Raw genomic sequence first — 24,931 nt, forward strand, 5'->3', positions numbered from 1 at the left:
ATCAAATATAAACTGATTTCCTTAATGAACTTGCAAGTTTTAATACAGTCACTTACAGGATACTTTCGGTGTTAAACTACAGCATTGCTCACACACATACCGGTATCTACCTGGTCTGTGCAGAGATGTCTGTGTTCCAACCAGGAAGGAACTGTTGCTATGTATTAACTCCCTAGAAAGATGTTAAATAAGACTGGTTTTCCCTTTTCCCTCCAGTAAGGAGAGAGATCCTGGCTTGTTGTCTAAACTGCCACATTAGTGGGTTTCTTTGAGGTCCAGCCTCAAATGTAGCTTTATTCTGGATAAGTGACAAAAAGGGCTGGACATGGAAGGCAGGTTTCCATGACGGAGAAGACATAGGGAGGGGGCAGATGGCAGGAGCAGGGGAAAATATTTGTTTCTTGGCTGGATTCTGCCAGGTTGGGGAAATTTGCAGCACCTCAATGTTGGCAAAAGGCCTTAACACCATCTCTGCTGCCCCATTGTAGTCAAGATACCAACCCGGAGGATGTATGTTGACCCCAAGACCTGTGAAGACCCCCTACAGGCTGTCTCTCTCTTTGCCAAGGAACTCGATAGCTCCAGCATCAAAATGGAAAAGCTGCTTGGGACAGGTGAGTGTTGTGGACCCAGACTCTTTGCTTTTCAGTGGGCCTGTGGGGCAAGCTGCCCGACGGTCCCTTCCTTCCATGCTTCATTGTGCTGGGGAGGCAGCTGTGCACCTATGTGGGAGCCCCGTGACCTGGAGAGGGCACAGCCCTGCTGCTGTCTTCTCCATATGTTGCATGCCCCCCTCCTCTTCTTAAAGAACCTAGGAAGCTACCTTGTACTGAGTTAGGTCGTCAGTCCTTCTAGCTCAGTACTGTCTACAATGATAATTGTGAGCACTGAAAAAAGGATGTTGTGATTGCTTAAGACCCAGCATGGGTTTCTCAAAAATAAGTCAGGTCAGACAAATCTCATATTTTTTTTTATGGAGTTACAAGCTTGGTGGATCAGGGGAATGCTGTGGACATAGTGTATCTTGATTTCAGTAATGCTTTTGACAAAGTCCCTCACAATATTCTTGCAAGGAAGCTGGTAAAATGTGGGTTGAACAAGGTAACTGTTCAAGCAGGGGAAGCCTCCAGGGAACCTGAGGATAAACTGTAGGAACTGATTGCATATGGTTAGGTATTAAAACAATGATTCCCAAATAGGGACAGTGGGATTACCTTGGGCAGGGGGTAGCAGGGGAGCAGCAGGGGAGCACTGGAGTGTGAATTTGACTTTGAAAAGCTCATATCATTGAATCAAGTTAAATTAGACTTTGAAAAGCTGGTATCACTGGATGAAGTTAATCAGGTTTGTTGAATTAATTAAACAGTGTTAATTAGATTTTGAGTAAATGTGCAATTAATTGTTAGTGTTTTCAATCTTATTGTGTTATTTATTATCTTCCTTAGTGGGTCATGCAAACTGCTACTCCGAATAACACTTTTTGCAGGGAAGGGGGCACTGGGGATGAATTTATGGAACCAAGGGGGCAGCGGCCCCCAAAAGTTCAGGAACCACTGTGTTAGAACAGTTATGGGTCCTGAATCATAAAAGGCGATAGATAATCCAAAACAGCACAATAGCACAAACTAGATGAAATTTAAGAGAAACAACAACAATGGCATTGGGTCTTCTCCCAGAGCTGCAGCATCACCCCACCCCCACGCCTTTCCTCCCTTTCTCAACTGGCACATGCCAGCTTTTGTCTTTCTCTGCCATTCCTCTCTGCTAGACCTTTTCCAATAAAAAACCTTCTGTAGGAAGCCATGAGGGACTGAGGGGGCCTCATATTTTGGCAGTGGCTCCCTTTCCACTTTCAGAGTCTGGAGGGAGGGTGCTGTTGCCTGTGGATTTCTTGCTTACACAGAGAGGGAGTTTGGTTATAACTCCGGGTCCTTCTTCTGGGCAGGAGAATTTGGAGACATCTGCCAGGGGTGCCTGAAGCTCCCCAGTAAGCGGGAACTGCCTGTGGCCATCCGGACCCTGCAAGCCAGCTGCTCCGAAAAGCAGGTCCACACCTTCCTCACTGAGGCCAGCATCATGGGTCAGTTTGACCACTCCAACATTGTCCGCTTGGAGGGAGTTGTTACCAGAGGTAAGAAGCACTTATGGATTCTGCCCATTTGCACGCCAGAAGATGGTGCTTCCTTCAGAACACCAGGCAGTCATTCCTTGCATAGCCCCTTGAAGCGCCTGTGTTGCACACCTTCAAGGGAGGTCCAAGACTGTGTATCAGGCACTGACCTCTGCTGCCTTGCCAAGCGTATGTTGAGAAGATGCCCAAGTTTGATTTCACCTCTGCGTTTGTATTCTGGAACCTCAGGCTGATTTAGGATTCTTTCCAGGAAGTGCCCCTAACTGTTCCTGCTTGAGGGCACTGGGAATCTCCTTGCTTTGGTGATGCCTCTTCCTTGCTAAAATGGAGGTGTGGTGTGTTTGTGTAAAAAAAGTTTGCCTTTTGTGTGGATAGAATGTATCCTACTGCCATGGGCGTAGCCAGGATTTTTTTTGGGGGGGGACAGGCCTTTTGTTTTGGGGGGCAGAACCTTTTAGCTATGTAATTGATTAAGGGGAGCAGCTGCCCCTCCCTGCCACCCCTAGACTACGCCCACGCCTACTGCACAAGGATAAGGGTCACATTCATTGCCGTGCCCATTGCTAGTGTGCAGCCCCAAGACTTAGGAGGGAATGCAGCCCTACAAGTGAGAGAGCCTGCTGTCTTTTTTCTCCTGTGCCCCCCACCCATGGGGAGCGAAGAACACATTTTTCTCTCTTCCATATCACTAGAACTCATGGACATTCAATGAAACTGAAGGAATATCGAGGCCTACTAGATGGACCATTGGTCTGATCTAGCAGGCTCTACTTATGTTCTTAGAAAAGATGGCTTTGCATTGAGGCAGCGGTTGCTGATCCTCCTGCACATGGCGCTCCTTCTAGGAACATGGTGTCCTATGCATGAAAAGCAGCAGGAGCTGGTGTTTAAGGGCATGCTGGCTTCACACTGTGAGACAGTTCAGGTGGTTCTGTGAACAGTTTACACCAGGGGAAAGTGTGATCAGGCAGGCAAATGCCCCAATGCCCTTCCTCTCCTTAACAGTCATTAAGGGACTGGAATAATTACGCACTTACTTGTGGCCAGCAAAAATGAAAGCAGCCGCTGCCTGGCTTGGGGTTTTTTTTGTGTGTGTAGCTGCAGTTCTGCCTAATTGCCTGGGTGATTTAAAAGCCATCTCAGGAAAGTGACTGTCCTGTGTGAAGGCAGGGAGAGAATACTGATGGTTTTCTTAATTGCTTGCAGTGGAGTCTGTGGTGGTTAATGCGGTTTAGAAAGATGATTATCCAGAAATGCTGGGACTACACACTCTGGAGGCCAAAGGTTCATTTATGTGTCAGTTCCAGCCCACAACATTAAGATGCTTAGGGATTCTGTAGCTAATTTAATAAGCTGGGAAGCCAATCTCACTGCAAAGGGTTCATTGAGCAGCTGGTCTTCATTCATCAGGCTATTCCTGAGAGAGGAGAGTTTTAGGGCAACAGCATAAACAGGTGGGCAATTGCTCCTTGCATGGCATCACTCCATGGAACTGCCTTACTGGGACCAAGCAATTGCTTCCTCCCACAAGGGCGCTTCAAAGGTAATCTACTCCAATTTGTTACTACTGCAGGAAGTACAGCACTACAACACTGCCTCTGTGTGAACATGCATGTGATGTTGCTACCGGTGCATGATTAACATCTTTCTGACCTAATGTCACAGATAGAGCCCTCCGCCTCATCTAGCTGGTTTTCAGACAGACAGACACAGAGACTAGATTCTTGTTTCTCTGTGTAGGGAACCCGATGATGACTGTGATGGAGTACATGGAGAATGGGGTGCTGGACTCCTTTCTGCGGGTGAGTGAGACCATTCCCCGATAGTGGGATGAGCTATATGCCAGCCACCTGCCTGGCAGAGTCCTCTGCTGATGCGCCAGCCTCACAGATCTTTCTCCTCCCACCCATAGCGGCATGAGGGGCAGCTCATGGCTTCCCAGCTGATTGGCATGCTGCAGGGGATTGCCTCTGGGATGAAATACCTGACCGAGATGGGCTACGTCCACAAGAAACTGGCAGCGCATAATGTCCTAGTGAATGGGGAGCTGGTCTGCAAAATCTCTGGCTTCAGGGTAGGCCAGGAGGAGAAGATGGAGACGGTTTTCAGCACACTGGTATGTATTTGGGAGGGGGCAGGAAGAATAATAGATCCTTGGAAGGGACACCAAGGATCATCTAGTCCAACCCCTTGCAATGCAGAAAGCACAGCTGAAGAATCCCTGACAGATGGCTATCCAACCTCTGTTTAAAAACCTGCAAGGAAGGGAGAGTCTTGGAAGACCACCTTCTGAAGTAGTCTCTTCCATTGCCAATGGTGGTGGATTCTCCTTCATTGGAGGTTTTCCACCTGTCAGGGAAGCTTCAGCTGTGATTCCTGCATTGCAGGGAGTTGGACTAGATGACCTTTGGGGTTCCTTCCAACTTTATGATTCTGTGAACATTTTAAGTATCAAATTACACACCAAAGCCTTTGAATGACACCTTCCAGATGCCACCAGGATGAGCATTTTTGGAGCATTTCGATGAAAGCAGAAGAGAAGGCAGGCAGCGGATATACAGTATGCTGTATGTGCAGAGGCATAAGGGGAGCACTGCAAGGGGCATTGGAATCACCCCTTGGTGCTTCCTGTGCTTTGAATGGGGAAGCCCTCCTGGCTTCCCTGTTCTTTCTCTTCCTGCTGCTGCTGTGATCTTCCTTGATGAAAGACATTAAATGGGTTGTGCTGGGCAAGTGACAAGCTGCCGCATGAAATATTAATTGTAAACCATCTAGCAGGAGAACTTAACTATTGCCTGAATATTTCAGGACTTCCCTTCCTCCCCCCCCCCCCCACACCTTGCTTTGAACGTTAACTAGCTCATTTTAAATGAATTTGGGACAGAGTTTCCCCTGAGCAATCCAGCTGTGCTGCAGGTGCAGTATAAAGGCCAGCCTTCCGGTAGCAGGTGGGGAAGAGAGAGAATGGAAACAGGGATCTGGCAGCAGGAAAGACCTGAACTTCGTTTCTCATTTTGTATTTTTATGCTGTGAACAACCCTGTGATCTTTGGATGAAGGACAGTATACAGATCTAATACATAATAATCATAATGAGGCAGATGTGTGTGTGTGGTGTTTTCTGTAGAACAACAGAATTGTAGAGTTGGAAGGGATTCCAAGGGTCATCTAGCTCAACCCTCCGCAAAGCAGGAAACAGAGCTAAAGAATCCCTGACAGGTGGCCATCCAACCTCTGCTTAAAAACCTCCAGAGAAGGAGAGTTCACAACCTTCCAAGATAGTCTGTTCCACTGTCAAACAGCTCTTATCATCAGAAAGTTCTTCCTAATGTTTAGTTGGAATCACCTTTCTTCTCATTTGAATCTCTTGGTTCAGGCCGTCCCGTCTGGAGCAGCAGAAAACAAGCCTGCTCCATCTTCCTTGAAACCACCCTTTAGATATTTGAAGATAGTTATCATAACACTTCTCAGTCTTCTCTTCTCCAGGCTAAACACACCCAACTCTTGAACTGTCCCTCGTAGGGCTTGGTTTCCAGAAACTTGATCTTCTTGGTCACCTTCCTCTGCACATTCTTCAGCTTGTCAATATACTTCTTAAATTATGATGCCCAGAACTGGACACAGAACTCCAGGTGGGGTCCGACCAAAACAAAATAGAGTAGTACTAAAACGTCCCTTGATCTGGACACTATAAATCTGTCGATGCAGCCTAGGATTGCATTAGCTTTTTTTGCTGCATCATCACACAGTTGACTCATGTGACTCATGTTAAGGTTGTGGCTTACTAAGACCCAGATCCTTTTCACATGTACTTTACTGCTAGCAAGTCAGGTGTCTCCCAGCTTATATTTGTGCATCTGGTTATTCCTGCCTAAGTGTAGAACATTACATTTGTCCCTATTGCAATTAATTTTGTTTCTATTGTTACTTATTTTCTGGTCTTTCTTCAATGCCTTTTCTTTATGCGTGCCCAGGGTGGGAAAAGCTTGGTGCTGTGGTTGGCCCCCGAAGCATCCCAGTACCACCGTTTCAGTTCAGCCAGTGACATGTGGAGCTTTGGCATTGTCATGTGGGAGGTGATGTCCTATGGAGAGAGGCCTTACTGGGACATGTCGAACCAGGACGTAAGTGGCTCCCCAGTCTGCTGGAGGTGGTGGTGTGGATGAGGAGTAGAAAATGGGCAGGCCAAGACTCCCTGGGCCTCTGCCTCTCTCCAGAGGTGGTGGGAGGGAATGTGGTGGGTGTGGTTGTGCTTTTGGTAAAGGTTGGAAGCGAGAGCATCCTACCACATTCCTGCTGGGTGTGGCTTCTATCTCCAACAATTGCTTCCAGGTGATAACAGCCATTGAAGACGGCTTCCGACTTCCTGCTCCTGCAAACTGCCCACTGGCTCTGCACCAGCTGATGCTAGATTGCTGGCAGAAGGACTGTACTGAGAGACCAAAATTCTCCCAGGTCCATAGCACACTTGGCAACATGCTTCAGGCCCCAGAGCTCTCGAGAAACAGCATCTTCACCTATGCCAGGTGACTGCATTATCCCCAACCCTCCCACCTTGAAGCCCATGTAGAAAACAGCAGTGACAGAGGCTGTATTGACACACAACTGAGCTTAGGGGGAGGTGGAAGGTGCTGGGGCATGAGACCTTCCTTCCTGTGATGTCCCCACATAGCTCCTCTCTCTTTCTTTCCAGGACTGCCAGCTGCTCCCTCCCTCCCTCCGACTGCCCTTTTTCTTCCTTCCCGTACTTCAGCTCTGTTGGGGAGTGGCTGGAAGCCATTGAGATGAGCAGGTATAAGGACAGCTTTGTGGCTGCTGGCTATTGCTACCTGGATTCAGTGGCCAGGATGACAGTACAGTAAGTGAACCTCCCCTCCTCTAGAAGGATGCTGCCAGCCAGCCACACATAGGCTTGGCTACACCCAACTCTGGCCCCTTGTAAGAGGGAAGGGCCCAGAGAGCAGGGCGGCAACCTGGCTCTGGGGGTGGCTTCAGGCTAACCTGAGAAAGCTGCTGCTACTGCTCCTTGGGCGGCTTTCTCTTTTGAGTGGTGGCAGCCGGGAGTCTGACACACACTTCCTGGGCCTCCTGAACAACTGACTTGGCTTATGGTCTCTCAGAACTCTCCTCAGGGGTGTTCTGCTGTGCTTTGCACCCAGTTCCCACTTGCTGGCTCTGCTACTGCTGAGGCACTCCTCACCATCCATCAGCCTCTATCTGACTGCCCCATTTCCCAGTCTTAGTTGCTTGATGGGACCAGGTGAGCTGCTGTGCTCAGACTGACTCTGGTATGGAGTGGGCTTCTCACTTTTTTTTATTATTCCAGAGATGTTCTGAGCTTGGGGATCACCTCTGTGGCACACCAAAAGACCCTCCTAAGTGGGATCCAAGCGCTCCGGGCTCAAGTGATCCAGATGCATGGCCACGGAGTGCAGGTGTGAAAGCAGGGCAGCGGTGTGTGTCTGCAGAACCAACCTGAGCTGCCCACTGGCCCTGGTGAGGCTGCGTCTCTGAGACTTTACCTGAGAGCAGAGGATGTTGGCAGCTATGTCCCGGAGATGCAGGAAGGTGGTGGGAACCTACTGCCCCCTTCCATGGGAGGCCCAGAGCGACCTCTCTGCAGCAGCTGAAGAGCTGGTCTCTTTCTTCCCCATCTACCCCAATGGCACCTTGGAGAGGAGACTGAGAAAGAGGGTCTGCTGGTGACCCTTAAGCCCCCTGAGTCTGAACTCAGAGCAATGCATCTTCTGAGAAGCTGCCAGTTATTGAAATTTCCTCAATGGGCAGTAGAGTGACTGTTTCTCCAGTGAGCCTCCTTTCCCAGCCTCCTTCCATCACTTCTTGGGCATATGGGAAGACAGCACACTCCACCTCTACCTGGAATGAAGGCTACATGGGCAAGAGCAGGAAGATGCACAACTGGGAACAGGTTTACTGCAAGAGTATGGGCTACTTTGATGGTACTGTGTTGATGCCAACCTTGTCCAATATGGCATCTCACCTGTGCACAGCCAGAAAGAAAATCGGTTAAAGGGTGGAAGGATGATGGCTCCTGCCCTGGAAATCCCATCTCAGTGGGCACAGGAATCCTGCCTCACATGCTGCTGAGCTCCAGCCCGCCCAGCTCTTGAGTGCCAAATGCTTGCAGCAGTCAATTCTGATGGCATCTCTTCCTGAAGTCATTAGCCACAGATAGCTCTCTCTCAGACTCCCATTGCTTCTGACTCGTCAAAGCAGACCAGCCTTTGCAGGATGCAGAGAAAGTATCACAAGCTTCAGCTGACTTAGCTGGTCTCTGCAGGACAAGCAGAATTCAGGAGTCCTTCCCTCGTTCCTGATCTCAGTCAACAGCAAAGCTGCAGGTTAGCATACCTACCCGCGCTCTTGGAGGCCTGGACCATAACAGCTCCTAGCACTTTATTGGCTTGGGAGCTTGCATTGGGTGATGGGGAGATCTCCCCAAACTCTGGACCAAATGAACAAAGCTGATGGGAGGTGGAAGCAGAGGCAGGCCTCTAGGCTGTCCTAGATCAAGGACCTTTCCTTGCTGGACATTGGGTTCTTTCCCAGGTCATGAGTTGGAGACATTATACATTGCAGGCAGCAGGATAAGAAGCATCTGTGTGTGCTGTCCAGCAGGTGGTGGTTTGAGCCACGATGGAACCCCCTGGCTAGTCTTCAGAGGCCACACTGGGCACCCAGGCAGGTATCCTGATGCAATTTTGAAGGCCATGGCAGGGACTCCTGGGTGAGCCAGGCTCCTCTTCCTTCTCCCATGCTGGTGGGTTTTCCCCTTCACTGCCCACTCCTCTTTGTCTCAGTGTGGCATTTGCCAAATAGACTTTTGCTTTTAGATAGACTAACTTAAGTGGGCCTCTGCAATCCTCCTTAGTTTGGGTCCACAGCAGTTTACTGTATGCTTATCAGTGTACATGGTTGTTGTTTTTTACAACTCCATAATCACTGAAGACAGACAGATTTGAAAGGTAAAGGAGTCCAAAGGGGAGGGCTCTCTTGCTCCACCCATGAGTGTTCCCAGCTCTGGACCACAGACAGTGGGCATGCTGCTCTGAATGGCACCACCGCACCTCACGTGGGCTGCAGCTGACATTTATTGTGGTGGGGATTGTGGAGATCCATGTCCTTCCATGCCAGTGGTGCTTTGGAGAAGAGGCCTCCTTCCCTCAGGATGCCTACCTCTTCAGCCCAATACACACAAGCTATAGAGGCTTCAGACTCAAGGGAAGCTGCAGGTGAGAACTCTGAGCAATGCAGAAACTCACAGCTGTCCCTTGTTCTGGAAGAATACAGGAAGAGCTGATGAACGCTGGGAAGGAGAAGACCTGCTCTTTTGGGCAAGCCAACCAAGTACATGCCCTAATCATTGGCTCCACTCTTGGCTACTGAAAATATTAGTGCCTGCTGGACTTGAAAGACAAGTGGGTGGTTCTCACCTGCCTTGCCAGCCAGTTGGTCCAGATCCTCTGTGGAAAGACTACCTTCCCTTTATGAGGCACCATCTCTCTGAGACTGTGCAACTTGAATCTTTTTGTTTGATCTAGAGAATAATATATTTTAGAGCAAGAAATTGAATCACTTGATTCCTGTTCACCTCACCAGATGGGGAGTTTGGGTGACCTTGGGCCAGTCACTTGTCTCTCAACCTAACCTACCTCACAGGGTTGTTGTGAGGATAATATGGGACGGAGAACTCTGCACACCACCTTGAGCTCCTTGGAAGAAATGTGGGATATAAATGCAATAATAAAATATAATAAAATACAGTATGCTTGAATTAGCTGAAAGACACATGCATGGCTGTTAATGCAGTGTTTCCCAAGAGCAAGAATCCTTCACCATTTTATGTGTTCCCTAGCAAACACCTTGTCTCCATAGTTTATTTTTTACCTGTAAAGGTGAGCTAGGAAGGATCTAACTACAAAGAGCAACGGAAACTGTCTATTGCCATGGAGAGAGGAGTAACTCATCTAGTCAGCTTGTTTGGGACCTCCCGAGATCACGAATGCACAACTTCCTCTAGTTCTAATCAAATCTTTACCCACTGATTGGTCACTGGGAATGCTGAGAAGGGTGATATGCAACAAGTCCTGTAAAACCCCCACTGTAGCCTAAACCCTTTTTTTCTTTTATTAAACAGAGGCCTCTCCTTTGGGGCATATCTCAAAAATTGCTTTCCCAGGACACTTCCCTTTGTGCAATAAGCCTCTCCCACCCTCCAAGTCTAATATGCCCTCGCATGCTAGAATCCCCAACTCTGCCCATGCCCTCAAAACAGTTCTGTCTCTCCGCCAGTTCCCCCCGGGCTTCAACTCCCTCCCCCAGTTTCTCCTGTCTTTTCCCTCCCTAGAATTCTTGAACTCCCAGGTGGCGTCCATCCTTGCGCTCTCTTGAATCATCACCTCCTCTGGTGTGCCTGACACAGCGTGGAAGGATGTATGAGAGAAGGTGTAATTCTCCCTTCTTTCTCATTGAACCTCTCTCCTTACCTTTCTAAGGCTGTGTACACACTCCTGCTTACTCTGCATCCAGTGCATTCCCGCTGTTGGTTTGGGAAGTGGGGTACACACTTTAGTCACAATCCATAGCTATCCTGTATCTTAGAAAATACTGTGTTTTGATGCAATCAGCTTAGATTCAAATTGAGAAAAAGAAAAAGCCTGCTGAGTTTTAAGCTGGTAATGTTTATGCTACAGTGAAGTCATCCTGGGCAACTGTGCCATAGATTCACTCTCAAGTCCTCTTTCTCTCTCCCTGGGAAGCCTTCCCTGGCTTACTGTTAATTGCTACTTTGTGGTATTTTTCTCGATAAAAATAATTCATGGAAAGTTTCTGCTATCATATCCTTTGCTTCCTTGAATACTAAATGATCTGAATGTTAACCCAGCTTGGGTGTCTTATATTTTGGCTAAAAAGTGCCAGCTCTGGACTAGCTTTAATCAGACTGACAGCAGCCTGTTCTTTGCAACGAAGCCCGGATCACATTGGAAAACAGCCTCCTGGCACAAGATCAGAACTAAATTCTCTCATGAACTGTGTTTGTTAGCTTTTCCAAAGGCCCCTCAACAGGTCAGAGGGAAGAAGCTCTGAGCACTTCACAAGAAACAGCTGCTTGGAAGTGTGCTAATGGCACAAGCTCCAGGAGGCTGCTTGCTCCGCCCCAACAGTTGCTTGCAATGATAAATGCTCACTTTGTGCCATATCCAAAATAGCTCTGCAGCCAATGTACACATCCATCATGGTGCTCTGCAGAGAGGCAACAATTGAAGTCATTATCTTACCGAAGGTGGCTGTTTGGTGCTCAGTGTCAGCCACAGCTCCTTATCTTTCTCATTATGTTTGGAAGATTAAGTGTTTCAGTTCCCATCATGAATTCCGGAGCCACAAAAAGACATATGGCAAAGTGCATGCATTGCTTATACATTGGAATGGCAAGGAAACAGTCTAGATTGGGTTTAGCTGGATGCATTTTCCTCCATTAATAACATTATCATATTCCTGTTGTCTAGATACAGTCACACCTCCTCAGTTTGCTCACCCACATGCTTGTTTATTCTGCAGCAGGAATTAGGCTTCCAGGTTCTTGCTGTTCCTGCTATCAACGTGCAAGTATTATGGAAATGGAGAGGGAGGCAAACTCTGGAGCCAAAGGAAGGCTTTTGGCTTCTCTTCATGCAGAAGGTTCTAGACTCAATCCTTAATGTTTCCTGACAGAGCTGGTCAAAACTGCTGCCATGTAGTGTAGACAAGACTGAACTAGGTGAGCCAGTGGTTCACAGCTATTTGCACCACGAACCAACATCTAGAACAACAGACTCAGCTCTTTGGACTCCCAAAGACTAACTGTTATCAAGACTGCAAGGTAGGGGGATCAGGCTAATTCTAGATGTGCCTGGGACAATTCATCTGGGTAGAAAGATGTGAACTCTGAATCTATGAGATTTCATCCTTCCCCACCCAGTGGAATGAAGGGAGGGAGGAGGGTGACTGGCTTTACTGACAAGAATGCAGATCTGTGATATTAGGAGGATGAGAGCAATGGCTCATGATGGTATCTGACAGCTATACAGAATCCCACTTTCAAAACTGCACCTGCAGACCTTTCAGAGTGAACGTACTGCCTCGTTCCCAGTCAGTGCGGGTCCTGTAATCTCTTGCTGAAATCCTATTACTTTTTATACTATTGAAGGAAGGTGAGGACAGGTGACCCCACCTAGGCCCGAAGTCACCCCCCCCCCAAGCAGGCTCAAAGCTTCTCAGAGCTTTTCAAAATCATCTTTCTCAGCAGCTAAAAGGCATTAGCTAAGCATCAGAAACATTCCGCTTGCTGTAACTAAAAGATTGCAACAAGGTAGAGAACAGAGGCCATTGTCTTCTCAGGCCTTTCTCAGAACCACATTGCAACTTGCTTTCTCTCCGGGAACCATGCCAAAGCACAAGAATGAAACAACGGGAACACTCTGAAAACCCCCTCACCCCCTTTCCTGCCAAGAGTCCACAATAGTTCCAAGACAGCTTTCTGTACATGCTCAGGGGAACACATCATGGGGCAGGACTCCTGAGGGAGGAGAAAGGAGGAGGGAACTGGAAAGGGGTATATATGCTTGTGCACATGACTGTGAACTTCGTGCATGCTTTTGTGGACTATCACACTTGCTCCTTCTACCAGTTCATGGATGGTAGAAATAAAAGCCTTTTCTCCGAAACTATTCCTTGAGTGTCTGTTGACTCCCACTTCCCTTTCCCAGGTGCAATATTTTTCCCACCCGAGGGCAAAGCCTCATAAGGCTACATTTCTCGGTGCGTTGGCCGGGAAAAACAGATTCCCTGAGGATAAGGGATGTGGGTCCAAGGCGTCCCTGTGGTGAACAGCTCGGTTCGTGTCAGCAGTTCCAGTGCACATCCTGCCAAGTTCGTGGGAGGAATTGCCACCCGTTCCTGAGTGGACACACTGCAAGGACCGGAGAAAAAGCAACGGCCGAAAGAAGGTACCTCGAGGAAAAAGGTAAGCTCCACAGGGTATAGGTGGGAGCAAGCTCCACAGGGATAGGTGCGAGCAAAAAGAGGGTTTGATCAGCTCCGCCAGCAGGGTAGAAGAAGTGCCACTGGTTTTGGTGTTGCCCAGAAAAGCAGCAAAAAGGGTGCTGCTGGGCCCCAGTCGAAGTCGTGAAGCGCTGCCAGTTGCACCCGAGGGCAAAGCCTCATAAGGCTACGCTATGAATGCCCCACTTTTGTTGGGTGATAGTGCAAGAGTCCCATTTCTGAGGGCATTAACGTGGCAACATTTGGGGCCGCATTGCAAAACACAGAATACCGTAGAATGGCATGTGGATGGTCCAGTATAAAGATGCCGCTAATGCTCTGTTGTTGCATCAGTACACAAGTCTTGAGAAACATGGAGAATGTTCACAACGAGGGGCAGGAGTTCCCTAGTGATGCCCAGCTCTGTTTCGCTGCAGCATGGGTGTCAGGAGTGGCCCAGAGAAACCTGGCCCAGGGCCTGGGCTTTGTAGTGGGTTGAATGCGGCCCAACAGGTAGATTCTGAATCCTGGCAACGGGTGGAGGTGCTGTGGGCGGATCCCCAAGTCTGGGCCGCCTGCTTTGGGGGTCCCATTGCAGGAGCAGGAATCATAGCCTGGGATGCTGCTGCTGGATCCATTTATTCACCTCGAGCAATTTACAAACCTGGCCTTGAAAGAGGGAGGAAAGGAGCGCTCTACACATGCTCCAAGAAGTGTGGTCTGCGTCGCCAGGCAATATTCACCTCGCCGCTGCCGTGTCGCCATGGCAACCGAGAAAGAAAGCGGCGCGCGAAAAGCCCGTTCAGCCCAGCACCTTCCTATCAGCTTCGGAGCAACCAGCCAATCAGAGGCGCGGGAGAGTGAGTTGGACCAATGGAAACTCGGCGGGAGGAGGCAAAGCGCGCAAGCGCAGATTGAAAAAGAGAAGGGACTACATTTCCCAGCACACCCCACTCCCCACCCAGCGGAGTCCAAGGCCCGAGCGGCACTCGCGCAGCGCCGGCGAGGAAGGGCTGAGGTAGGTCCTTGCCTGGCAGCAATAGGCTTTTGTGCCGGAGAGAAGCAGGGTCAGGAAAGCTGTATTGTCCCTGCTCACCACCACCACCTCCGTCCAAGGAAGGCAAAGCGCTTCCTGTGCCATCTTGGGGTGGAGGGAGCCGTGTCAGCTTCACCTACAAAATGCCGAATATTTTCGGTATTTAAATCCTCCTATCAGCCTCGTAAGAATTTCTAGGCAGGTGCTGGTGAGGAATAACATGCCCAGAAGTCTTGAAAATTATAAATTATATGATTTTTTTTTTAAAAAAATCATAAAATTTAATACACCACTTGATCGCTGAGAAAACTAAACTCTCAAAGCAGTTTAGGGTGCAGGAGAAAACACGTGGCAGTTTGCTGCCGACTTGGTGGATAAAGGAGAGCAAACCGGTTAAAATAGAAAAGCAGCGCTTCATGAATTAACACCAGGGATTCAAAATAAAACAAGAGCAACATTAAGGATGCAATTCTCTGGACACTTGCTGGGCGGTGCCTGGCATCTCTGCTGCTCCCCCAAATGCCTGATGGGGATCAGAGGGGGTTTTGCCAGCCTGTGGAAGGAGGAGGACCTTCTGTGTGTGGACCTTCCGGGGCAGAGTGTTTCAAGCCTTGGCAGCCACTGTGGAAAAAGTCCTCCTGTTTCTGCTGGATAGCATAAAGGGAAATCATTCGCTTTAATTTGGGAGTGTGCTGCATTGGGCACCATGGGGTTATGACACTTGCAGCATTCAAGGCTACAAAGCTGATCAACTTTATTCTTAGAGTGTCATGCAAACACTGAATGCTCTAGAGGCCCACCCAACACTTCTGGTATGATCAGCGTCCTGACACCTAAAGTGACTGCTGGATGGCTCTTCAGTGGAGGTGGCAAAGTTGTCATTCTTTCCTGCCTTCAGCACTTCTTGGTAGGTAGAATTATGTAAACTACCAAGCACTCGGTCAGCTTTAGTACAAGTTTCCTGCCACCTGCACTCTGGTCATCTACCAGCCGCTGCAGCTCAGTAAACAAGATGCAGAGCAGACTCTGTGACATCAGAGAGGACTCCTGGGAGCAATCGTGTCAATATCCCATCTCACTGCACCACCCCACAGTGAGACCCAGGCTTTGACTGTATCACCAACTCCATCCACGGGAAACCCGCACCGTCCCAGCCTGCCGAGCATTCAGGAATCTACTAGGTTCCATTAATCTCTGGGGGCAGATCATAGAATTGCTCTGCAACCCCTGCAGAGTGGGTCTGCTGCCCAAAGTTCATATGTTCTGGCCATGGCAACAGGGTTACCATCATCCTTCCTATATCCTCACCATCCCTCTCCCTACTAAGAGTAAACACTAAATCAAGTGTATGTTGGAATGGGCAGATGGCAGTGTGAGGCTTTTCATGGAGGCCATGAAATCCAGAGCTGGCCCTGAAAAGTACCGATGAGGATAGCTTGGTGATGGAGCATTATCTGCTTGTAGCAGTTAGGCTGTGCTAGCATTGCTTCAGAAAACAGTATTAAAAAGCACTGTAAATGACTGGCATGATAGACTGTGGCTGAGAAGTTCACCTAGGAAATCCAGTCGGCTATAGGAATTGAGAAGGAAATTTTAAAAAATGAAAAATCAGAATCCGTTTGTTAACTTGGTTAATAGCATGAGGAAATCCCAGCTAGCAACCTTCAGCCCTTCTAGAAAAAGGCAGGGAAGATGGGTTTGTTCTCCTCAAAGCTTTACCTAAACTCTGAGGGATGAGGGACATAGTTGGCACCCTCCTGGTATTAAACTAGGATTTCATTTTAAACCAGGTATTCTTTTAAAAAAATGATACACAGTAGTGTGTGTGTTTGTATGTGTATGGTTTTGATTCAGTTTTGATTCAGCCTACTGCTATGACTTAACTAACTTGTTTTGAGTCCTGCAAACATGTTTGATGCTCTGCAAAAGGAAATGTCTGCTTTGTTTTTGATGCAGATGTGTGACAAGCCAAGTGAGGGAAAGGGCAGGTTGAGCCAAGCCTGGTGTAGCCGGAGTCTTGTTACCTGGGCTGCTTCTTGACCTGACTTCTGTGTTTTGTTTCCAGGATGGCTTCTGGGGACTCCAGTTCCCTGCACACCATTCACGGTGCCCTGCAGGAGTGTTTCCGTGCTCTCCAGGAGCAACACGAGGCTTGGAAGAGAGTGCTAGCTGCCTGCACACCTCTTCTCAGTTCCTTGGCCAACCTGGCTGAGCAGATGCAGGCCTCCCAGAAGGTCTCCTTTGCCAACACCCCCCTGCGAGACTTCCCAGATCTGCCAGAGAGGCTGAGGCACAAGCAGCAATGTGCCATGGAGGCTTTGCTGGAGGTGCTGCAGCAGGACCACCTGTAAGGGCATCTGCTTTGCATTGTGGGTAGGGCAGAAGGGAGGGGGAATTGCAGCTCTCTGGGTCATTCACAGTGTGAAAAAAGTTCCCGTCAAAATTATTTGGCAGCTGACAGTTTTTTGCAGGCATGAAGAATTCTATATTATTACTCTATAACTTACAACTATGACATCTTAAAAGTACATCTAAATTTATTTGGGTTGGAGCCAGATCTTAAGTTAATTGAACTTAATTCCCATTGAAATCAAGTAAGTTCAGCTGACTTTGTTTGGCTCCAATCAGTTATTTATGTAGCACTTTCCCACTTAAAAAAAGTAGTTTCATGTTTTTACTTATTTTCATAACAGCAGCCCACATGGGGTAGCTCAGTCTGGCTTCCCTTGGCTCTACCCAGTGAGCTTTGTGGCAGTTCTTAGTGAGCTGCCCAAGCTCAGCTCACCGTTCCCATTGCAACAGGTTGAATTTAGGTAAGACCTTTGTTCAAATTAGCAACGTTTGTCTTTTGCTTAAATTGTCTACACAGCTTTTAGAGCAGGCATAGGCAAACTCGGCCTTCCAGATGTTTTGAGACTACAATTCCCATCATCCCTGAGCACTGGTCCTGTTAGCTAGGGATGATGGGAGTTGTAGTCCCAAAACGTCTGAAGGGCCAAGTTTGCCTATGCCTGTTTTAGAGAATCAGCCAAAAATTTCTCACCTCCAACCTGAGCTTGGGCAGTAGAGATGTGCAAGCCAGATTCTCACCCCGTCTTAAACTTGTGCAAGGCCCTTCAGACAATATGGCGGAAGTGCAAATAAGAGAGAATGTAACAATGTATGATGAAAGCCAGTATTAGCACACTTAAAATGAACCAGTAGTTTCTCTGGGTGATTGATCTCTATGGAAACCACCCCAGAGTGTGACATGAGTGGTCTTTGTTTTGTGTAGAATGGCGCTCCAGAAAGTGAGGGATACTGTTGGGGTCCGTGTGGACAGCGTTTTCCGGCTCTGTGAGCAGCCAAGAGATGGCCTAAGCCTGGAGACAAGCTTCCAGCGCTCTGCATCGTGCCCCTCATTGGCAGACATGCTGGAGTGGCTTCTGGATGTTGAAGAATTTTACCACCGTGTGTATCCTTTGAAAGAGTTATGCATCTGCAAGGTCCTCCTGTTCTCCAGAAACAGACCTTTATTAAAATACTTATCTATGCAGCCTTTATGTCTGTCTTGAAAAAGACCCCCAAGATAGCTAACAGTTCAGTTTAGCAATAAACACTGAAACACAAGCCAGTAAAAGAAAACAACATTAGCACTCCAGAATCCTTGTTGCCTCCAGCTCTGGATAAGATGCCTCACTGTTGATTCAGTTGTCACTTGTGAGAGTTGCAGGGCCCCAGCCCCAAAGCCATTCTCCCACAACTTTTCAAGCTGTGCAAGTGTGGAGGAGGCAGGTTTCAAGCCCTCTGCCCCCAGAAACACTCCTTTCCTTCCATGGAGTTCAGCTCTTCTCACCGCCCCTGAAAAGCTCCTGCTGAGGGCATCTGGCAAGATGTAAATTTACCAAATAATCCTGTGCTGGACTGCTCTCATTTGCCCCTCTGATTTGTGTAGCTTGAGGTTATTGTACTACCTCCTTTGACTGAGCCCCTTTGGGCTTTCCCCATTTTCATGGAGCAGGGTGAGTGGAAATGAGTCTCTGTCATTCCACTTTGAGCTGGCTGCTTATCTGTCCTTAACACCTGAAAAGATACTTGGGGCTCAAGTTTCTCCTCCTTCAGGTCAGCTACACGAACCTGATGGAGATGCAAGCTCTTCCAAAGGCCTGGGAGCAGGTGCTACAGCAGGGCCTCCAAAACACAGCAGAAGGTAATGACACCAATGTGGAACATGTCTTTGGCGATGAGGTGGGATCAATAGCAAACACAAACCCTCAGCTTCTAGTAGCTGGATAGAGGTATAGTACCATGAATATGGAGGCTTCATGTTTGGGTATCATAAATGTTAATACTGGGAGAGTGTTCAGTGCACCTTCACGTACACTGCCTTGTTGTGATCCTTACACCATTCCTGCCACATAAGGCAGTGCGCTAGTGCTGATGCAGGGCAAGGGTCCAAGGCAGAGGTAAGATTTTGACGGGAAAGTCTTAGCCACTGGCAAATAGCCACCAACAGGCCCATCATTTGTGAACAGGTGCACAACTGAACCAATATTGGCCTATAGAAAATGACAGTGCTTTGCACCTGCAGTATCCCTGCTTTGAAGTTTTACCCATGACCTGTTCCTCACAAAGAGCCCTCTTCTGATCTGTCTCTCAGAAGTGTTGCTGAAGGTCTCCTTCTTTCTGGAAGCTGTGTGAGGACATGGAACTTGTTCATCTTCCCCAGAGAGGCCAGCTTTCCTGGGACAGTTCACCACCATGTGAAGAGGCCCAGACCTTAAACAGGGCTGCTTTTTGTTCGGATGGAGCTCCCCAGCCCTGCAGTCAGAAGATGCACAATTCTGGATCCTGCTCTGTGTGGGGACCTGGGCTGGTGCTGGCCCTCAGATTTGAAATGAAGAGTATGTGAAAAAGTAGCTGGGGATCATTCCTTATTGAGCCACATGCCACCATTTCTGGTAGGTGCCTCTTTGTAAATTAAACTTGATGTCGCACCCTTGGAGTGCAAAATGTCCCTTTTCTTCTTGTGCCTGTAGCTGTCCAGAGTGGAGCAGCTGCAAGAAGCATAGCCTGGGTGAGGATCTGTGGGGTAGTTTCTCCAGAAGATCAGCCAGGTGCCCCTTTTTCCAGGAATAGATGCACATAGCCTGCATGATTTTGTATTTAGCCACAACAAAGAGGCAACATTTCTAGATACCCTAATGACAGTTGGTCATGGCACCAGACAGAGGAGAAGTAATGTTCATCATTTAAGTGGCACTCAGAAATGGGTGTAAAATATAAGTGTTGTTGAACTGATTTGGAACAGTGACCACAATGCTATCAAATTCAACAAATGGGGAAGAATGTCTACGATAGAAGGAACTGGAAGAAGATCAATATAGCAATGCTGTTATACAAATCTATGGTGCAGTTGCACCATATGCAGAAATGCAGAAATGGAAAAGGTTCAGAAAAAGGCTACCATAATGATCAAGGGGATGTAATAGCTGCCCTATGAGGAACAGTTACAATATTTGGGGCATTTTAGTTTGGAAAAAGGGCAAGTAAGGGGTCTGGGGGAACTTGGGACCATCCAACAAAACTGAATGTTGGTAGATTCAGGATGGAAAAAGAAAGTACTTCACACAGCATATAGTTAAACTATGGAATTCATTGCCATAAGATGTAGTAACGGACACCAAATTGGATACCTGTAAAAGAGAATTAGACAATCCATGTCTCCTAGCCATGGTGGTTATGTTTTACCTCTACTGTCAGACACGCTATTGCTCTGAATACCAGTTGCTAGAATCACAAGTGGGAAGGGTGCTATTGCATGCAGGTCCTGCTCTGGCGCTTCCTGTGGGCATCTGGTTGGTCACTGTGAGAACAGGATGCTGGACTGAATGAACTCCCTTTGGAGTTTCAGGAATTGCCTTGCAGTTGTTAGGAGTGAAGATGAAAAGGGTTGTGCCTTATCCCTCCCACAGCTTTCCCCCACTTTTGGTGGAAGTGCCGTTCCCCTTGAGAAGCAGGCTTGAGCAGTCAGCTACTGTAAATCAGTTTTGTATGTATTACTTCAGTGGTACTGTTAAATTGCAAAGTGTCCTGTCCCAACAGCCCTGTGAAGAAGGTTGGTAATATTTCCGTTTCTATACTGTGGCATCACTGTATCTATGGAAGGAAACTATTCAGCTTTTAAAGTGTTTGTGACTGTATAACAAAATGTGATTGAGTTCTTACTGCTTCCCTGCATGCTGTGTGTCCACTTGAGGGCGCTTGCAGACCTTCCTACAGAGGGAGCGGCTAGGGCGAAGCAAAACTCTTTGCCTCTCTTATTTGGCATATTAGGTGAGTGGTCGTTCCTCATTTCATACTCTGGTATTTTAAACAGCCCTGCTGCACACCTGCTAGAGGAAGATACCACCTCTGTGCAACGGGAAAAATCGCCTGTCTTCAAATATAATTGGTTTATTTTATTATTGATAACACTTTATTGTGAGATGTCTTGAAAGCTGGGATGAAAGTCATTACAATAGCATTTTAAACTCACCCTGGTTTTATTCTACCTCCTCTGTGCTTGTTTCTCTTTTTGCATTTCTTAAAAGGCTCATTAAAACTTCTTAAAATTAAATAGCCCAGTGCTTTTAGCTCCTGGTCCTCCTTTACTACATTTTCCATCTCTTTTCTTTTTACCAAATGCATTTTTATCGTCACATATGATAATACTTAAAATACACTAAGCAGCTTGGAGTGGGTGATGGCAGCAGAAGGTTTACCATCTCGCACAAACACACCCTTGCTGCCTCCAGGAGTGAGCAGCGCAGGGCTCCAGCAGGACACGTGACCAGCAGGTGCCTTTGATCCCCCCCATCTGGGCAATCTGCATCAAAGCTGTGCATTCCTACGGTCATCTGGTGCTTGTGCTTGTTACCCACAAAACACCTGTCACTGTTAACATTGCACGGCTCTACTAATGTAGTGTTTCTGGCTGGAAATGGTGATGGATGGGTTTGAGGCAACACACAGGAAGGCAGCCCAAGAGCACCTTGCACAGCTGCTGCAAGGAGTTGTAGAGGAGTTTCCCTGCATTTGGTGTTGCGGCTGTTGAAGCGACAAGCTGTGCTTCTGCCTCTTGTGCTCAGAGCATCAGATCTCCCACCGGCTGAGTCTACACTTGGCTGCACTTTCTCTTTTCCATGTGGCCTCCAAATAAATCAGCCAGAAGAGCAGCCTGTTGCAGCAAAGACAACAAGAAGCTGAAGAATGCAAGAAGTGGCTGTTGAAGTTGGAGGGTCTGCAGACTCTGAAGCTAGAGCAGAGTTTCCCAAACTTGGGTCTCCAGCTGTTTTTGGACTACAACTCCCATCATCCCTAGCTAGCAGAACCAGTGGCCAGGGGTGATGGGAACTGTAGTCCAAAAACAGCTGGAGAGCCAAGTTTGGGAAACCCTAAGCCAGAGAAACGGAAAAGGGGCTTCTCTTATTGCTTTCTGTCCATCTTCACGCATCCTGCAGAAATATGTCCTTCAGGCCAGTTGTGAGCATGGCTGTGTCATAGTAGCAAACATGCTTAGCTTGCGTTCTCATTTGCTTTGGTGGATCTGGCAGGGTTTATCACATCTTGCCAGCAGTGCATGGAAATGGCAGCCTTGTCACATTTCTGGGGCCAAGCCCACAGCTGACATTTCTGGATCGCGCCCCACCCCCACCCCACACAACCGCTCTGGGGCGATGTCACCCAAGGAATCATTTGTGATTTCTGCTGGAGGGCCTTTTGGGGAGTGGAGGTTGCCTGAGAGGTGCCACTCACCCCAGCAGAGCAAAAGCCAAGCCCGTCTCAGACTGCACCCAGCTGCGGACCTGAAACCAATTAGGCAGGGCGGTGCGCCTTTCCGAGGCAGTAACCCAAAACCGTCACACACATTAGGCTGAGATGGACGTTGAGAAGCGGTTGGAATTCGTTACAGAGCAAAACACACAACTTGTGGCGCTGAAATAGAACCATCAGGTTCCGCTCGTACGACCCCTTCACATCAGAGAACTTAATAGAATTATCCCATCAGGGGACATATGTTGAAGGTCAAATTATTAAAGACAAATGGAATCTTATAAAAACAACAGAGTCTTGTGGCACCTTAGAGACTCGCTAATTAATTATGGTGTAAGCCTCTATATGCCGTAAGAAGGCACTTTGTTTGCTTTTTGCGGCAGTGGGCTGATGCAACTATTCTGTCCTTCTGAAAATGCCAAAATGTGGTTGGAAAGGGCCAGCTGGGAAGATGGGATTTTAAATGGACCCCTCAGAACAGCCATCCCTAACCTTCAACCTGCCAGATGTTTTAGACTACAATTCCCATCATCCCTGTCCACTGGTCCTGTTAGCTAGGGATTGTGGGAGTTGTAAGCCAAAACATCTGGAGGGCCGCAGGTTGGGGATGCCTGCCTCAGAATAAAGGAACCCCAAAGAGCCACTCTAAGCCACCTTCTTGGATAAATGAGAAGATTAAGCTGCCTTACTGTGAATAAGACCATCTAGGTTAGTTTTCTTTACTCTGGTGATGGCAGCAGCAGACCCTCAAGGACTTGGGCATAGGGAGGCCTTTTCCAGCACCTGCTATTGATTCTCTTTAAGTGCAGTTGCTGGTTCTAGACTGGGAAGGTCCTTTGCATTCTTGGTGTGCAAGAGGAGAATGGTGCCATTTTGACCAGGGACATCTGTGTGGTGAGCTGAGCTTCCTTTCTGTTCTGCCCATCTCTCCCCCTTCCTCCCTGGCAGGAGCGCCCAACCCACCAGAGTACTGAAATAGGCAATGCTCCTTGTTTGACTGAGTCCCACCAGAAAGCCATTGGGGGAGACGGAGAACGAAGCCTTGGTTTGTGCAGGATTTCTGATGCTACACATGCCCACGAGGTGCTTTCTCACAGCCTGCCACAAGGTGGAGACATCCTGGCTGCTCCTTCTCAGTCTTGCTCCTTGCCCAAAGGCAGCTGCATGTGGGCTGGCTGAAGGCCCAACAGCGGAGAAGGGAGAGGAATTAGATCTCATTTAAGCCCACTTTGGTTGTAAATAAACTATAATCACTTCAAATGTTTTGCTTAATAAGGAAAGGATGTTAACCATTAGGCAAACACTCAGCGAGCCCGTTACTGCCAGACTGGAGATACCAAAGGGGAAGGCGATTCAACCCAAGCTGTTAAAACAAACCATTTGCGGGTCTGCAAAAGGCGGGTTTGTATTTCTTTAGATCTGGCCCCTTTCTGGGTCCACATAATCAAAATTTACATTGGGGATGGAGGGGAGAGGAGAGTTAGTATCACTTCTGTAATGCCCCAAGGGAGAAGAGCTGCATAAACCAGGATCTGCACATAAAGTACTGCTGTTTCCCCCTTTCCCCACTTCTGTTGCAATTCCGTACCTCTCCCATCCCAAAAGCCTTTCACTAAGAACTTTAGTCCGGCTCACAAATGGGGGCAGATGACTTGCAAGGGTGAATGATGCCATTTCATTAGGTTGTGACAGAGGGAGAGAACGGAAGGAGGGCTGCTTCTCCACTGACTCTGCTGAGAGACTAGGTCTCTGGCTCTTCCTCAGCCATTACCCAATAGCATGCACTCTGTCAGGTTGCAGCAGTGTGAGAGATGGGAAGCAGGGCTACTTTGCTGGCTCTGCTGAGAGAACAGCTGCCTTTGGCTCTCCCTCATCGCCTAGTGGCAGCCATTCTGCCAGGCTGCAGAAGAAAGGGAATGAAGGGAAGCAAGGCCACTCCACTGGTTCTACTTAGAGATTTGGCTACTTTTCTGTGTCTGAACTGACCTATCCCAGCTGGTCCATGTCTACTTCGTAACTGAGAACTGGTGCTTGACTCTGCTTTTCTCCCTCTCTCCCTCCGCCTTTGCTTATGTTGTGTCCTTAAGGACAGGAACTGGTGTTTGTTTGTTGATCTGTAAGCCACTCTGGGAGCCCTTTTCGGCCGAAGAGTGAGATTTAAAAAATCTTTAAATAAAATAATAAACTATACAGTATTTCTCACATACATGTGTGCTGCATGTGTGCACTCAAAAGCATGCAAAGGGAAGTGATCTCTGACTTCCGGCGAGGCAGCATGGCGGCAGCAGCAGAAGAAAAGAGCTCCTGAAGCCAGCCAGAGTAAAAGGCTCTGGTGACCGATTCCCGGACCCCCCAGAACTGCTGCTGCCAGCACTGCCAACGGAGAGGAATTGGGGGTGCCCGGGCATCTATCAAAGGAGCCAAAACACCCCCCCACGACCTTGATTGAGCCGGAAAGGCACCCGACCCCCCCCCCCCAACAGCCAAGAGGAGCTCCAAAACCCGGAGGACAGTGGAACTAACGCAAAGAGGGAGAAAGAAAGGGAGAGAGGAAGAAGAAGAAAGAAAGAAAAAGGAGCCCCAAATTTACCGTTGCTGCCCCCATCTCTGCCGACGGGAAAGCAGAGGAGAGTCTACCCATCTCTGCTTACCTGCCCCCCCCCCCGCCTCGGCGGCACCGCTGAGGCATCTACAGAAGCCCTAGAGAAGTTCTTAAAACACAGGCTAGAAGTGACACAAATGACCACCTAATCGAAACGCTCTGTAAAAGCCACCAGCCAACAAAGCCTGATCAGCTCAGCAACCCAACAATACCCAGGAATCACCACTGCCACAACTCCTAACCATCACACGCCCAACCCCAAGAGGACGCCAAGCCAACCTCAAACCAAAACCATCAGGGAGACCGAGATGACACCAACCAGGGAGATG

The 24,931-nt window shown here is 48.3% G+C and overlaps 2 protein-coding genes across 3 annotated transcripts in view; both read left to right on the forward strand.

Annotated features, from left to right (window-relative positions):
• EPHA10 (EPH receptor A10) overlaps positions 1-9,914 on the forward strand; it is a 29,011-nt gene extending 19,097 nt beyond the window's left edge. The window contains exons 10-17 of the mRNA XM_028739228.2: positions 489-614; positions 1,946-2,131; positions 3,872-3,933; positions 4,044-4,247; positions 6,105-6,254; positions 6,463-6,656; positions 6,824-6,988; positions 7,457-9,914. Coding sequence (XP_028595061.2) covers positions 489-614; positions 1,946-2,131; positions 3,872-3,933; positions 4,044-4,247; positions 6,105-6,254; positions 6,463-6,656; positions 6,824-6,988; positions 7,457-7,571 — 1,202 coding nt within the window. The 3' untranslated portion in view covers positions 7,572-9,914. The remainder of the gene's footprint in view (positions 1-488; positions 615-1,945; positions 2,132-3,871; positions 3,934-4,043; positions 4,248-6,104; positions 6,255-6,462; positions 6,657-6,823; positions 6,989-7,456) is intronic.
• Positions 9,915-13,856: 3,942 nt separating this feature from the next.
• Positions 13,857-20,838, forward strand: AIRIM (AFG2 interacting ribosome maturation factor). Of its 2 annotated transcripts, none has more exons than XM_028739224.2 (5): positions 13,857-14,188; positions 16,272-16,553; positions 17,481-17,660; positions 18,277-18,395; positions 18,821-20,838. In XM_028739224.2, the coding sequence occupies exons 1-5, from the start codon at positions 13,872-13,874 to the stop codon at positions 18,967-18,969; spliced, it is 1,047 nt and encodes a 348-aa protein (XP_028595057.2). In that variant the 5' UTR covers positions 13,857-13,871; the 3' UTR covers positions 18,970-20,838. The 2 variants fall into 2 exon arrangements, with proteins under 2 accessions (XP_028595057.2, XP_028595060.2); XM_028739227.2 differs by having other exon boundaries at positions 18,846-20,838.
• Positions 20,839-24,931: the final 4,093 nt, after the last annotated feature.

This window comes from Podarcis muralis, chromosome 7 (genome assembly GCF_964188315.1).
Source record: "Podarcis muralis chromosome 7, rPodMur119.hap1.1, whole genome shotgun sequence".
In the NCBI taxonomy this organism is placed as follows: domain Eukaryota; kingdom Metazoa; phylum Chordata; class Lepidosauria; order Squamata; family Lacertidae; genus Podarcis; species Podarcis muralis.